Source organism: Corvus kubaryi, unplaced genomic scaffold, assembly GCF_017639235.1.
Source record: "Corvus kubaryi isolate FWS band 111438036 unplaced genomic scaffold, C.kubaryi_AGA036_p1.0 37387, whole genome shotgun sequence".
NCBI classification, from domain to species: domain Eukaryota; kingdom Metazoa; phylum Chordata; class Aves; order Passeriformes; family Corvidae; genus Corvus; species Corvus kubaryi.
This window is the reverse complement of record NW_024581129.1, coordinates 14,275,565-14,289,846: the sequence shown is the minus strand read 5'-3', so window position 1 is coordinate 14,289,846 and position 14,282 is coordinate 14,275,565. Positions and strand designations below refer to the sequence as shown.

At 58.0% G+C, this 14,282-nt stretch overlaps 2 protein-coding genes across 7 annotated transcripts in view; both read left to right on the top strand.

The window, feature by feature from the left end:
* The window catches only part of FBXL16 (F-box and leucine rich repeat protein 16), a 30,089-nt gene that overhangs the window by 2,321 nt on the left and 13,486 nt on the right, over nucleotides 1-14,282 (top strand). The gene's annotated exons all lie outside the window — the stretch shown is intronic.
* On the top strand, nucleotides 3,355-13,638 carry CCDC78 (coiled-coil domain containing 78). 6 transcript variants are annotated; one of them, XM_042036908.1, is made up of 11 exons: nucleotides 3,355-3,907; nucleotides 4,138-4,266; nucleotides 4,442-4,528; nucleotides 4,764-4,943; nucleotides 9,547-9,690; nucleotides 9,773-9,823; nucleotides 10,486-10,574; nucleotides 11,299-11,377; nucleotides 11,812-11,937; nucleotides 12,662-12,873; nucleotides 13,409-13,638. In XM_042036908.1, exons 1-11 carry the CDS (start codon nucleotides 3,875-3,877, stop codon nucleotides 13,620-13,622), a joined length of 1,344 nt encoding a protein of 447 aa, XP_041892842.1. In that variant the 5' UTR covers nucleotides 3,355-3,874; the 3' UTR covers nucleotides 13,623-13,638. The 6 variants fall into 6 exon arrangements, with proteins under 6 accessions (XP_041892842.1, XP_041892844.1, XP_041892847.1 ...); XM_042036910.1 differs by having other exon boundaries at nucleotides 3,355-3,948; XM_042036913.1 differs by having other exon boundaries at nucleotides 13,019-13,510.

Sequence of the window (14,282 nt, the reverse complement as noted above, 5' to 3'; positions counted from 1 at the left end):
CCCAGGAGTGGTGCTTTGCCTGGTGCTCACTGACCTCCCACCTTTCTGGTCATCCTGGTCCCTGCTACAGGAGATGGGCACCAAGGAGTGGTGGCAGCTACTGGCAAAGGTCCCCACGGGCATCTCTGAGTGCCACCTACTGCCCTGCCACGGCTGCAGAGCCCGTGTGGGAAGTTGGGAAAGGTGCTCCCAGGGATGCCAAACCCTGGTGGCCCACGTGGCCACGCGGAACCGCATCACCAACAACAGCCTGGCCGGACTGGTTGGACTGGGAGAGGCAAGGATGTCCCCAAGACATGACTCAGGGTGGCCAGGGCCATTGCTGGAAGCACAGATGGGACAATTCCCAAACACTGAGGTGTGGGGAGAAGAGGAGCCCTGGGAGTGAGAATATGGAGGCAATGGAGGCAGGGAGTGGCAGGAGAGCAGTGGCTGTCAGAGTGGAACTGGGCTGGAGGAGTGAACAGAGGGATCCTGATGGCAGGACTGATCCTAATCAGCAGGGCTGATCCTGATGGCAGTGCCAGGGTGGGTGGGGAGAGGGGAAAGGCATTTTCCATGTTCTGTGTCAGCTCTGCAGACCTGGACATCAGCTTCCTGCTGGATGGAGGGAGCAGCCTGGTCCTCGGGGTGCCTGGCTGGAGCGATGGGGTGAGAGTGGGGCAGAGGGACCCCGGCTTCCCTCCTGCCCGTGATCACAAGCCCATGACCCCACTCCTTCTGCCAGGGTGTCCCTGCCTGCCCCATCCCAACCCTCCTTCCAGTCCTGCAGGGAAGCCCCTGGAGATGCCAGGGGTGACAAAGGGGACGTGGGGTGGCAGTGGGTGCTGGCAGCCCACAAACCCAGCACCTCCGGGGCTGCATCACCAGAGGGGTGTTCAGCAGGGTAGGATTCTCCCCCTCAGCCCCCCTGGAGCACACACACATCCCACCCTGGGATCCTGGGCCAGAGCAGGCCTGGATGGGTCAGAGCGGACCCAGAGGGGACCATGGAGGTGGTCAGGGGCTGGAAGAACCTTTCCTGTTCTTTGTGGGGGAGCTGGGAGAGGTTCTTCAGCTCCCTCCTCCTCTCCCCTCTCCAGCCTGGGAGACCTGGGGCTGTCCAGCCTGGAGAAAGCCTTGTGGCAGCCTGAGGGCTTGGAAAAGTGACAGAAGCTTTTCCTCAAGCCAGGAGAAAGGGTGATGGTTTTAAACTGGAAGAGGGTGGGTTTAAGTTGGACACAAAGAGGAGTTGGGGGGGATCGGTGGGAGTCGGGCTCCCAGAGGATTCCCCATCCCTGGGCTGTGGCACCTCACGCGTCCCGGGTGCCAGGGTACTCCAGCGGCATCCCAGGAGGAATTTGTCAGATCCGGGAGCGGACGCGAATTCCCTTTGCTGGCGCTGGAAACCAGATGGAGTCCGTCACTGCGCGACCGCCGTGCGGCCCTGCCGAGAGCTCCGGAGAGCGCGGGGCTGCTCCCCCTGCTCCGCTCGGGGTCCCCTGCGGGGCCACAGGGTCGGGTGTGACCCCGCCGAGGGCTGCCAGGGCTGGGGAGAGCTGACAACACACAGCGGGATCGGGCCGGCGGCTGCGCGCTCCAAAGCTGCCCCTGGAGCGCCTGGATTTGGGAGCGGTTTCGTCTCCCAAAGCTGCATTCCCGGGGCTGTGCTCAAGGTGTCCCTGACGAGAAGAGTGAAAATCCCTCAGGACAGAGCTGGGATTTGCATTTCGATCTGGTGGGGTTGTGTGGCTCAGTCCGGAATGGTGCTGGAGATTCCGAGCTGCAGTGACACCCCAAAACTTCATTTCTCAGCCCGAATCTGCTTTTTTTTGTGGTGTTGCCCAGGTCAAAATTGGCTTCGTATTCCCAACCCGTGGGAAAAGCGGTCGCTGTCCTTCCTGGTGGCGGCACGGGTGCGTTCGCAGACACAAAGCCGTGTTTGCGCCCGGGAATTGCCCTCTGCCGGGTGCGACGGGCTCCCCGCGGCTCAGCGAGCCCCCAGCTGACGGGTGGGGCTGCTCCCCCCCCAAACCGGGGTCTCGGGGTCCGGGACAGCATCCGGGGGGTGGAGGTGCCCATCCTTGGGGTGTCCATGTGGGGCTGGGACCCCTCGGGGGGTGGAGTTGCTGCTCAGCTCCTCCGTGCGCCCGAGCCCCCCCCGAGGCTCCCGAGCTCCCGGCGCCGTGGGCCGGGTGTGAATTCGGCTCCGCGCTGGGTGTGAAGAGACTGTGAATTCTCATCAACACTTTCATTACCTTAATAAAATTACTTCAGGTCTGTTAAGTTCTTTTGCAGAAAAACAAGCCGTAATTGCAGGCTTTGCTCGCTTTCTCCTTCCCCCGAGCCCCCCCAAACGCTCAGCCCCTGTGTCTGGCCTCTGCGGACCTTCCCTGAGGGGCTCTGGGGTCTCCTCCGGCAGCCTGGAACAGGTGAGGAGCTCTGCTTGTCACGGGGCTGCTGTCAGGATGGCCCCTCTCGCTCTCATCCCCTGAGCTCTGACAGATCTAAGGAGTTATTCAGAGCTCTGGGCTTTTTTGAACATCATATTGTCAAAGCTTTTCTTCTGTGGGAGATAGATTCTTACCTAAACTCACCCACTCTACAGAAATAGCAGCAATAATAAGCCTGAAATGAGGAGATTAAGAGCTGGAATTCATTTTAGAATCACAGAAGAGTTTGAGTTGGAAGGGGCCTTTAAAGGTCTCCTGGTCCATCTGATTTTACTCCTCTTCAAGGTTTTCCAGGCTTCTCCACTCTGCCCTGCACTCCCTGCTACCCTCACTCTGACCTTGGAGATTCTGCAAGAACTTTGGGCTGTGGGATTTGTCCCATTCCAGCCTGGCAGGTCCCAGTTTGGAGCCAGCAGCAGCACACAGACCAGCACAGCCCGGATTTAGCAGTCTGGGCTAATCCAGGCTTGTTTCAGTGCATGCTTTGCTTTAAAACGTGTTTTTCCACGCAGCATCTCTGATGTGAAAGGATAAATTGGGAAAGGTCTTTTAGCTGGGGCTGAACTCGGAGATCCTGGGACCTTTTGGGCAGCTCATTGGCACAGGAGGTTCGAGGGCTGCAGAGATCAAGGGAAAGTTGCCTGGAAGCAAACTGGATACTACGGGATGGTCTCGGAGCAGGTGGTTGGATTAGTGGGTTAATTAACAGGTTGATCAGACCTTGGAATCATGGAATGGTTCGGGTGGGAAGGGACCTTAAAGCCCATCCAGTTCCACCCCCTGCCATGGACACCTTCCCCTGTCCCAGGCTGCTCCAAGCCCCATCCAACCTGGCCTTGGACACTGCCAGGGATCCAGGGGCAGCCACAGCTGCTCTGGGCACCCTGTGCCAGGGCCTGCCCACCCTCCCAGGGAACAATTCCTTCCCAATATCCCATCCATCCCTGCTCTCTATTCATTCTAAATTTCTCCTCTGTTACTTTAAAATCTTTCCCCTTGTTCTATCACCATGGAAAAAGTCACTCTCCCTCTTTGTTGTCAGCCCCCTAAAGCGCTGGAATATCCCTGCACAGGAGCTGGAGGCCAAACCTACAGCCAGGTTTGGGAACGGTCCATGACAAAGGCTGGTACCCCCTCACTGGCAGTATTGCTGCCCTGGGGGTGCTCCTGAGCTGCTGGTTCCAGTCTCTGCTGTGGGCTGAGCTGGGAATACAGAAACCTCCTGGGAAGTGCCATTGCTCTCCCTCTAGCAGCTCCCAGGGTGGCTGTGAGATTTGGAGCCACCTTAAAACCGAGGTGGAAGCCGCACCCTCTGGTAACCACAGTTGGTAGCAACAGCGCTGGACCTCCCGGGAGACGTTCCGTAGAGATCCTCGGATCCTTCCTTGGCTTCTCAGCCGCTGCCTGCCCAACTCTGTGCAGAGATCCCGGCCTCTGAGCACATGGATCTTGGGATTGTTGCAGAGAATGAGACTGTGAGTACTCTGACAGAGCGCCTCGCTGACTGAAAATTCAGGTATGAAGGTCCACAGCCCTTCCCAGGTCATGGAAGCAGCGCTCTGCCAGGGAAATCCCAGCTACAGGGGAGAAATGGCAGCTGGAAAGCCTGGCTGGAATGCTGGATGTGCTGAGCTCTTCCAGCAGTAATGGTGGGAGGGTGGCAGGGGGAGAGGAGGGCTCAGCCGGAGCTGCTCTGCGCCTGCAGGTGCAGCTGGAGGACAGGAACGAGGGGATGCACCACCTTGGAGACCCCCAGGAGGAGATGGGGAAGCTGCCTGGCTCCAAGACAGATTTCCCAGGCAGGATGGTCCTCAGTGAAGAGGAAAAACTGAAGGTAAAACTTTGGGAGTTGGAGAGAACTGAGCTGTGAAGCCATGTGAGGCCAGTAGAGCCACAGTGGAAAATCTGGGGGGAAATTCCTCCTCTAGAGGGGGATGTGTTGTGCTCAAAACATCACACTGGCCTCAGAATCCATCCACAGCCTTCACCGAATCCTTCCTCTCTCCCAGATTTCCAAAGACCTCGTGGATCTCCAGATCGAGACAAACAAAATGAAGGAGCGTTATGAGACTCAGAACTTCGAACTGAAAAATACGGTACCCACGTTTTGGACTAGCCCATTTCAGCCCTGCCAGTACCTCCATCCAGCTCTGCAGCTCCTACACACCCACCTTGCTGTGCTTGGCATCTTCTCCCAGCTTTAGATGGAGCTGAATTCCGCCCCCCCCCTCCCCCCCCAGGTCCCCAGATCCCAGGAACTCCCATCAAATCATCTCCCTGTGCTTGCTGCTGGCCTGGGCCACATCTAATCCTGCTGCCTCCCCTGTGCAGCTCCAGGCCCTGGAGGCCCGAGTGCAGGAGCTGGAGCTGTGCAGTGCCAGGGTCACGGAGGAGCGAGATTCCTTGCGGGAGCGCCTGCAGGTCCTGGAGAGCAGCCGGCAGCAGCTGGCAGAGGAGTTCATCATCCTGAAAAGCAACTACCTGGCCCTTGGCAGAGAGCTGGACCAGGAGGTGAGAGAGGCCACAGAGCTCATCCCAGGGCTCATCCCAGGGATCCCAGCTCCACCTCACATTTCCCTGCTGTGCAGGTACCTTGGTTGGCTTTGGGTTGTGCATCCCTGTCTCAGCTCAGGTCCAGGGAGGCTTCTCATGCAATTGTACAAAGGTTCTTGTTGAGGGGACCTCTCAAAGGCCACTGAATCCACAAAAACCATCCAGTGCCACCCCTGCCATGGCAGAGACACCCTCCACTGTCCCAGGCTGCTCCAAGCCCCAGTGTCCAACCTGGCCTGGGACACTGCCAGGGATCCAGGGGCAGCCACAGCTGCTCTGGGCACCCTGTGCCAGGGCCTGCCCACCCTCCCAGGGAACAATTCCTTCCCAATATCCCATCCAGCCCTGCCCTCTGGCACTGGGAAGCCATTCCCTGTGTCCTGTCCCTCCATCCCTTGTTCCCAGTCCCTCTCCAGCTCTCCTGGAGCCTCTTTAGGCCCTGCAAGGGGCTCTGAGCTCTCCCTGGAGCCTTCTCCTCTCCAGGTGAACACCCCCAGCTCTCCCAGCCTGGCTCCAGAGCAGAGGGGCTCCAGCCCTTGGGGCATCTCCGTGGCCTCCCCTGGACTCTCTCCAGCAGCTCCACGTCCCTCTGCTGTTGGCCCCAGGGCTGGGGCAGCTCTGCAGGTGGAGGGGGCAGAGGGGCAGAATCCCCCCCTCCCCTGCTGCCCACGCTGGAGCTCAGCCCAGGGCACGGGGGGGTTTCAGGGTCCCAGCACACACGACCAGGACATGTCCAACCCGGAGCCTCTGAGCTGTGACACGGCACAGCCCAGCCATGGGACTGTCTCCAAGGATTTAATGTAACAGAGCCTCCTTCTCACAGGGTGTGCAGGACCTGCACTCGCAGCGGGGACAGAGCCGGGACAGGGCTGGGGACAGAGCCAGGACAGGGCTGGGATAGAGCTGGGACAGGGCTGGGACAGAGCTGGGGACAGGGCTGGGACAGGGCTGGGACAGAGCTGGGACAGGGCTGGGACAGGGCTGGGGACAGAGCTGGGACAGAGCTGGGACAGGGCTGGGGACAGAGCTGGGGACAGAGCTGGGACAGGGCTGAGGGCAGAGCTGGGACAGAGCTGGGGACAGAGCTGGGGACAGAGCTGGGACAGGGCTGGGACAGGGCTGGGGACAGAGCTGGGACAGGGCTGGGGACAGAGCTGGGGACAGGGCTGGGACAGAGCTGGGACAGGGCTGGGGACAGAGCTGGGACAGGGCTGGGACAGGGCTGGGGACAGAGCTGGGACAGAGCTGGGACAGGGCTGGGACAGAGCTGGGACAGTGCTGGGACAGTGCTGGGACAGGGCTGTGCCCTCGCTGACCCGCTGCTCGCCCGGCACCCCGCGGGCAGAGCCCTCCCGCTCCCCGGCGGCCCCACGGCGCTGCCCGGAGGTCACGGCGGGGCTGCCCGGGGCCGCTCCCTCCGCGCTGCCAGCGCGCTTTGTTTCCCTTTTTTTCTGCTTGGCTTGCGCAGCCCGCACGTGAATGGATTGGAGCCGTTCTCATTTCGGGCGGCGGCGGGAAGGGGCCCGGCAGCTTTCAGGTCGGCAAGTTTATAAAAACACCGAATTCAAGCAAGTTTCTGATGGTTCCTTAAGAGACAGACTGACTGCTAACTTAGCAATGATGAACCAGAGGCTTTCGGACCCAGATTTGTGTAGTTCTTTGGCTACTTCAATAGCCCTTCCTCTGTCCCCTCCCTCTCCCCCCTCCCGCTTCTCCTTTTTGAATTGGATGGAGTGAGTGACACCCTCCTGCCTCCCTCCCTCCCTCCCTCCCCCAGCAGATAGTTTTGCTGCCTCAGCTCAGTGACCTGGTTTTCCATGCCGAGCTGTGCTGGGAAGACGCGGAGCTGCTGCTTTGGTCCAGTGTGTCTGGATGGTCTCTGGCAGAGCAGGACACAGGATAATGATCATCCGTGAGTTAGTGAGCCTTGTGGAGAGCTCATTTGTCTCCCAGAAGCTGAGAAATGGGAATTTCTTACAAGAATGCGACCTCAGCTCTTGCAGGGGGGTGATCCCACCCCGTGATCCCGCTGGAGCACGAGGCAGAGCCGCTCTGCTCCCGGTTCTGCCAGGCTCAGGGAGGAATAGTTCAGCCATCAGCACTCTCAGCTGCTTCTTGTCCCCAAGGGGGTGCAATATGTCTGTCAAAAATTGGATTTTCAGGCAGCTGACGTCTCTAAATGATGGGTTTAGCAGGTTTTAGTGGTAATAACACACTGCTTTCACATGGATCCTGGAATGTTTCGGAGAGTCAAAGCACGTGGATTCAGTTTTGTGCCTATCTGGGCATCCTGAAGAAACACAGTCATGGAATGCTCTGGGTTGGAAGGGGACTTCAAAGCCCATCTCATTCCAACCCCCAGCCATGGGACACCTTCCCCCAGACAAGGTTGCTCCAAGAAGTGGTGAAGCGGGTCCAGAAGCCAGGGGTGAATTCCTTGGATGTCCTCCATATGCCGAGGAATTTACCCCAGCTTCTTGGCTCCGACTCCCAAAAATCCCTGCCTGAAGCCAGAGAGGCTCCGACTTGGCAGCCTGGGACTTGTCGCGACATGGGCCTCTTGCTCATTATTTTCCCAGTGCGGACTTTCCCAAAGGAAATGGGAAAAGCAGCCTGCGGTTCTGCCCCCTCCCCTTCCCCGGCGCTCTTCTGGGGGAGACAATGAACCTTTTACACATTCCCAATTACAAGTGCTACTTGTGACCTTGCCAATATGTTGTCATGGCTGCTTGGCTCAGGAGCAGCTCGGCGAGCTCATTCACGGCCCCTTGTCCGGGGAACAGTCGGAGCCTCTGAATTGTCGCGGCTCCATTGTCCGCGGGATTCACACATCGCGCTGGGTCTGTCCGGCCGCAGGAGCCGGCCTTGCCCAGCCCTTGGGAAGCGCCTCGCAGGAGATGCCAGGCAGGCACTCGGAGCCTGTTTTCTGGCTCGCTGTAAATTCTTCCTTTTCAAGGCTCTGACCTCTCCTCGCTCTCCGTTTCCTTCTCCTTTTGTCCCCCTGGCTCGCGCCGGCTGCGGCGGCAGCCCCGGAGGGGACCCGAACGCGCTCTGGGTTCCACGCCGGGGTTTTCCCTGGAGCTACGCCAGGCTCGGCAGCTCAGGGAAGGCAGCGAAGCCCAACTCCAACCGGGGGTTGCCTCTTTTTTTGTTTTTTGTTTTTTTGGCCAAACCGGTCCTTGTGACCCCTGTGATCAAATTGTCAGGGCTGACAGCTGCAGATGGATCGCTGCGGGCCGGGGAACGAGCGGGCTGTCTCTGCGGGGCTGTCAGGTTTCACAGCTGTATATCTCACCTCTTTGTCATCCTCCTTTCTCCTCGCTCTCCCCCAGCCCACCCCGTGCTATCTTTTGATAAGCTATTCTCTCCACGGATGACTCAGATGACCTCTGCCTCCCATCCTCCCGATTCACTGCCATGGTAACAATTACTCAAGCTTGTCCCCAGTCATAAACCCCATCAAAGCTTTGTTATCTACACAGAAACCCTCCTGGGAGACACGAATTCCCTCAGTGCTCCTTCCAGATCACCTGTAACAGAGCTTTTCTCATTCAGATCCTCTTCATCTTTTGGAAATGTGTCACTTCACACCAGCGCTGCTTTGAATCTCGCTGCCTACACGGGGCTGTGGGCTGGCTGCTGCTGGGGGGATGCATTCCAAGCCAACTGGGATTATGTCATCCCAGAGGGATGGATGGATGGATGGATGGATGGATGGATGGATGGAGGGATGGATGGATGGATGGATGGAGGGATGAGGGATGGAGGGATGGATGATGGATGGATGAGGGATGGAGGGATGGATGGATGATGGAGGGATGGATGGAGGGATGGGTGGAGGGATGGATGGAGGGATGGATGCAGGGAGGGATGGATGGATGGATGATGGATGGAGGGATGGATGGATGGATGATGGAGGGATGGATGGAGGGATGGAGGGATGGATGGAGGGATGGATAGAGGGATGGATGATGGAGGGATGGATGGATGGATGGATGGATGGAGGGATGGATGATGGATGGAGGGATGGATGATGGAGGGATGGATGGATGATGGATGATGGATGGATGGATGATGGATGGATGGAGGGATGGATGGATGGATGGATGGATGGATGGATGGATGGACAGACGGATGGATGGAGACTTCTCCTTGCCTTGTGGAGCCCAGTGCTGTTCAAAGCTGTTCCATAGGGAAAGACATTCCTGAAGTGTTGGGAAGCTGCTTGGAGGGTGCAGGGTGGGGGCGAGGAGGGGGCTGGAGGCCTGGAGAGGTGATGGCAGAGCTGTGCCCAGGGCTGGCACTGGGACCTGGATTTGAGTGTGAGAGTGAGATGTGCAGAGGGATAATATTCAGTGGGAATAGCCCTGCTGCCTGGCAATGCCCTGCCATGAGAAGCAGAAAATCACCAGTATCCTTGGACATGTGAGACAGAACTAAAATTAAAACTCGACTTGGGGATGGGAGGGGGTGTCTGCCTGGAGCACACTCCAGGAGCAGCAGGGCTGTGCTGACCAGAGGGGGATTTCAGAAGCTCTTTCGTTCTCATTTGACCTGGCAGGTGATGAGGAATGAGGAGCTGACCCAAGAGCTGCTCAGCCTGGCCAAAGAGAGCCCCCACCCTGCTGGCTCAGCCCAGCAATCCTCCCCCGAGCTGCGAAGAGGGAGAGCAGCAGGACATCCCCGCTCTGCTCGGAGGGGGAAGGTAAGGGACTCTCTGCCCTTCCACCAGCCCCTTGGAGAACAGGGATCTACCAGGCCCCTTCTTCTCTCTCTCCCCAAACCAGCCCGAAGACGCAGCTGCCCCTGAACACGAGCAGCAGGAGCTGGAAAGAAACGTGAGTGTGTGGGGGTCTGCTGCTGGATCCTTGGGAAGCAGAGGGGGGATTGATTCCAACCGTGGCTGGCACCTCCTGGTGCTAACTTGAGTTCTGTGGATCAGCTGATGCCTTGATTCATTTTAAATCCTTTTTTTAAACTCCGCAGTTGCAAAACGAGACGGAAATAACTCCAGATGTGCAGGCAGAGCTGAGGGGGGCAGAGGTGATTCCCTGGGTCCGTGCCCAGCAGGGGGAACACAGACAGGAGTGTAGAAGCCAACAAGTGCAGAGGACACTTTTTTTCCTTCTTTCTCGCACTTGAGAAGGCTGGGGGTGATGAAGCACCCAAAACTGAGAGCGCAGAGATGGTCCCTGCCTCCTCCCCATCTGCAGCCCGTGTGAAACCAGCTTGGGCTCCGCCGCCGGCTCCTGCTGGGAATCTGACTCTCAACGTGAGCATTTCCCTCGGGAGAGCCACACGTGTGCACCTCCACGTGCCCTGGCTGCACACCACACACCATTCCTGCCATGCAAGAGGGCACCAGTCCCTCCCAGTTAAACCAGTCCTTCCCTCAGCATGTCCCTGCTCAGCTGGACGAGCGCTCAGCTCGAGGTTCTCCTCACGTTGTCCTCTCTTCACTCAGCCTTCTGCCTCATCTTCCTCTTCTTGTGTCCCTCAGTTGCTTGGAAACCAGGATCACATAAAAGTGGAGCTTGAAAAACTGAAGAAAGCCCACGATGAGCAGCAGCAGAAGCTGGAGGAGCGAGTGTGAGTGTTGGGGGCACGTCCCTCTGCTGGGCCAGGTGTTTGTGGGACTTGTTGCAGCTGGATTTGATCCACAGGAGCAGGGGAGGAGGCAGCCTGCCTTTGGGGGCTACAGGGAAGGAATGATGATCCACCCTTGGAAGAAGTGAGGCCTGGAACACCTGATGTTTTCAAGGCTCTTCAGAGAGTCAGCTGTCAGGTTAAAGTTGGTGGTGTTTAGGGACACTTTGAAAATCCTCTGTGACACATAGCAAACGTGTGACAGCCCAGAGATGAATCCAGCCCAGCCCTTACCTCCACAGTGGGTTTTCCATCACCTTGGGATGGGGTTGATGTCCCAGGAAAGGCTGCCCCAGCAGGGACACTACAGGACTCAACCCTCTGAGCTGCGGAGGGTGTTCACCTTTAGCAGGGAGAGATTTTGTGGCGCTGCTTGACCCACATTTGGGGGCTGGCAGCTGCTGCTGGGAGGTTTCTGTCATGCCAAAGCAATTTTCTTCCCAAAGCTGGCTGTGTTGGACCTGTGGAGAATCACAGAATCCCGGAATGTTTGGGTTGGAAGGGACCTTAAAGCTCATCCCATTCCACCCCCTGCCATGGGCAGGGACACCTTCCACTATCCCAGGTTGTTCCAAGCCCCAATGTCCAAACTGGCCTTGAACACTTCCAGGGATGGAGAAGGAGTTTGGGGGGTTAAAATAAACCCAGCTTCTTCCTGTGTGTCCAGGCTGGCACTGGGGAAGGAGCTGCAGGAGGCGAAGGGAGCGATCGGGGACAGCCGGCACCGGCTGGCGGAGCAGTCAGCGGTGAGGACGGGCTTCCCTCACCTCATCCGGCTGCCGTGTGCTCCTCCCGAGCTGGCAGGCCTGGGATGCCTTGAATCCAGGTGCTCCAACACCTCTCCCTCTCCAGGGAGCTCGTCACACTGAGGTTCTCCCCGTGCAGTTTCCCCCTGCACGTGGTGGAAGTGCTGCTTGCAAAGGTGGTGGGAGGAATTCTGTTCGCTGGTTTTCAGCAAGAGTTGGTGGAGTCGCCGGGGTGGGGGGTGGTAAATGACAGAAGGTAGCAGGGGAATAGGGATTATAAACATTTCCAGTGGGTTCCTCTGAAAATCCAGGCCCTTCCCAGCTCTAGAGAAGCCAAATATCTGGAAATGAAGACCCTGGGCTCTTATGGAGCGTCTCAGCTCCCCCTCCTTGGCCAGAGGACAGGGCAGCAGGGTTTCTGTTTGCTGTGCCAGGTGCTGCTCACGTCCCAGAGGCAGCTCCAGGAGGTGGAGGCAGAGAACTCCCGGCTGCAGCTCCGGCTGAAGGAGCTGAACGAGGAATATCGCTCCCGGCTGGCGCAGTACATCAGGGATGTGGCGGTGGGTACCCCCAGCCCGGGGCTCTCCTGGCCTGGGGAGGTGTCACAGAACCATGGAATATCCTGAGCTGGAAAGGACCTACAAGGATCATGGATCCAGCCCCTGGCCCTGCACAGACACCCCAACAACCCCACCCTGGGCATCCCTGGCAGCGCTGTCCAAGCACTCCTGGAGCTCTGGCAGCCTTGGGGCCGGGACCATTGCCTGGGGAGCCTGGGCAGTGCTCTTCCACTGGGGGAAGAGTCTTTTCCTAAAATGCAGCCTAAACCTCCCCTGGCACAGCTCCAGCTGTTCCCTCAGGTCTCTCCATGCTGGCACCCTCCTCTTGTAGGCTGCTGCCAATAAATAAGTAAAGAAAGGAGTCTTTTAATCCCTGTAATCTGACCAGGAAAGTCCCAGCAGAAGCTCACAGATAATTTTGTGTGGCCATACAGGAAATCTGTGTGCGGAGGGGGGCTGGCATAGAATGACAGAATAGATCATTCAGTTCCCCTGCCATGGTCAAGGACACCTTCCACTGTCCCAGGCTGCTCCAAGCCCCAATGTCCAGCCTGGCCTTGGACACTGCCAGGGATCCAGGGGCAGCCACAGCTGCTCTGGGCACCCTGTGCCAGGGCCTGCCCACCCTCCCAGGGAACAATTCCTTCCCAATATCCCATCCATTCCCTGCCCTCTGGCACTGGGAAGCTGTTCCCCCTGGATTCCCCTCTCTGTGCATTTACAGAACTACATGGACAGCAAACCCAGCAGCGTGACAGGACATGACAAGGTCCCGGCTGGCCAGGCTGCCATGAAGCACTTTGTGGACAGCATGCTCAGGGATATCCGGGCTTCCTACAAGTCCCGGGAGGAGCAGCTGGCACGGGCAGCACGTGGGTACAAGAAACGCATGAAGGACTTGGCCAAGAAGCACGAGAACCTGCTGATTGCCTATGGGTAAATCTCAGCCACCTCCTCCCTCAGGACCAAGTGGAAAAGCCCCGTAGCACCCGCCCTCTGCCCTAGAAAGAGGCAAACACAGCTCCCAGGTGGAGGAGAGGATCTGCAAAGCACATTTATCTCCCTGCTCCCGGCAATGCAGGATCACGCTGCCTCCAGCTGCACATCAGGGTGCTCTAGACCCCATGGAGCTGCTTTGCACATACGTTCCTCCCACTTAAAATGCAGGGTGAGAGATGGATCCCACGGTGCATGGTGTGGAAATGCAGAGGTACCACAAATAGCTCCACCTCCCAGCCCGTCCCTGCAGTGCTCTCAGCTCTCTCGGCAGCTTGGGCTGTGGGAAGCAGCAGAAATACTTGTGGTATAAAAGCCACAAATAGCTCTAGGACAAGCTCCCCTCAGAAAGTCTCCCACTTGTCCTTCACAGGTGGCCAGAACCAGCAGGTCCCAGTGAGTGGCACCTTCAGGAGCAGCAAACTGCTCAGTGATGTCACCCAAAGGAGGGCCTGATCCCTGTGGCTCGTTACAGGCTGCAGCGGGAGCAGATCCGCTCCCTGGGGAGCAGTGCCGTGGATTGTGGCCCTGCCGAGCTCCACTTCTCCATCACGGACCCAGAGCTGCTGACAAACAGCTCCCGGGAGCTGAATCGGCTGCGGGAGGAGAAGGCAAAGCTGGAGATGCAGCTCCAGGAGCTGCAGAAGGTGGGGAGCTGGGGCTTGGTGGGAAGAGTTTGTGAGCTGTAGATTCAGCCCCTTCCTGAGGCATTTCTAGGGTTGGTTAGGTTGGCAAAGCCCTCTCAGATCGTCGAGTCCAACCTTTCCCCCAGCACTGCCAAGGCCACCACTGAACCACGTCCCCAGGTGCCACATCCACCCTCTCCCTGAGGGTTTGCTGTGCCCGTGGCACAGGCAGGGAGCACAACAGTCATCTCCTTGTCACAAAATCATGGAATCATGGAGAGATTTGGGTTGGAAGGGGCCTTAAAGCCCATCCCATCCCACCCCATCCCATGGGCAGGGACACCTTCCACTATCCCAGGCTGCTCCAAGCCCCGTCCAGCCTGGCCTTGGACACTTCCAGGGATTGGGAAATGTCCTCCCACTGGGCAATGTGGCTCTTGATTTGCACAGGATGCATTTATTTAACAATTCAGAGGATGGGAGACCTAAAACCTTCAGACTGTACAGCCCATCGTTTCCTTGCCATGGCACTGGTGGCTGTGGGAGTGCTGGGATACCTTGGGCCACTTCCAAAAGGCCTTAGAGAAAAGAGGGAGAATGTCTTCTTACATGTGCAGATAGTGACAGGACAAAGAGAATGGATTTAAACTAAAAGAGGAGAGATTAAGGCTGGATGTAAGGAAGGAATTCCTTCCTGGGAGGGTGGGCAGGCCCTGGCACAGG

Bases quoted from the DNA above. Each gene is read 5' to 3' on its own strand.
- CCDC78 (XM_042036908.1), top strand. From the start codon at position 3,875: ATGGATCTTGGGATTGTTGCAGAGAATGAGACT. The intron at 4,267-4,441 runs GTAAAACTTTGG...CCTCTCTCCCAG, and splicing joins GTGAAGAGGAAAAACTGAAG to ATTTCCAAAGACCTCGTGGA. The intron at 11,378-11,811 runs GTGAGGACGGGC...TTGCTGTGCCAG, and splicing joins GGCTGGCGGAGCAGTCAGCG to GTGCTGCTCACGTCCCAGAG.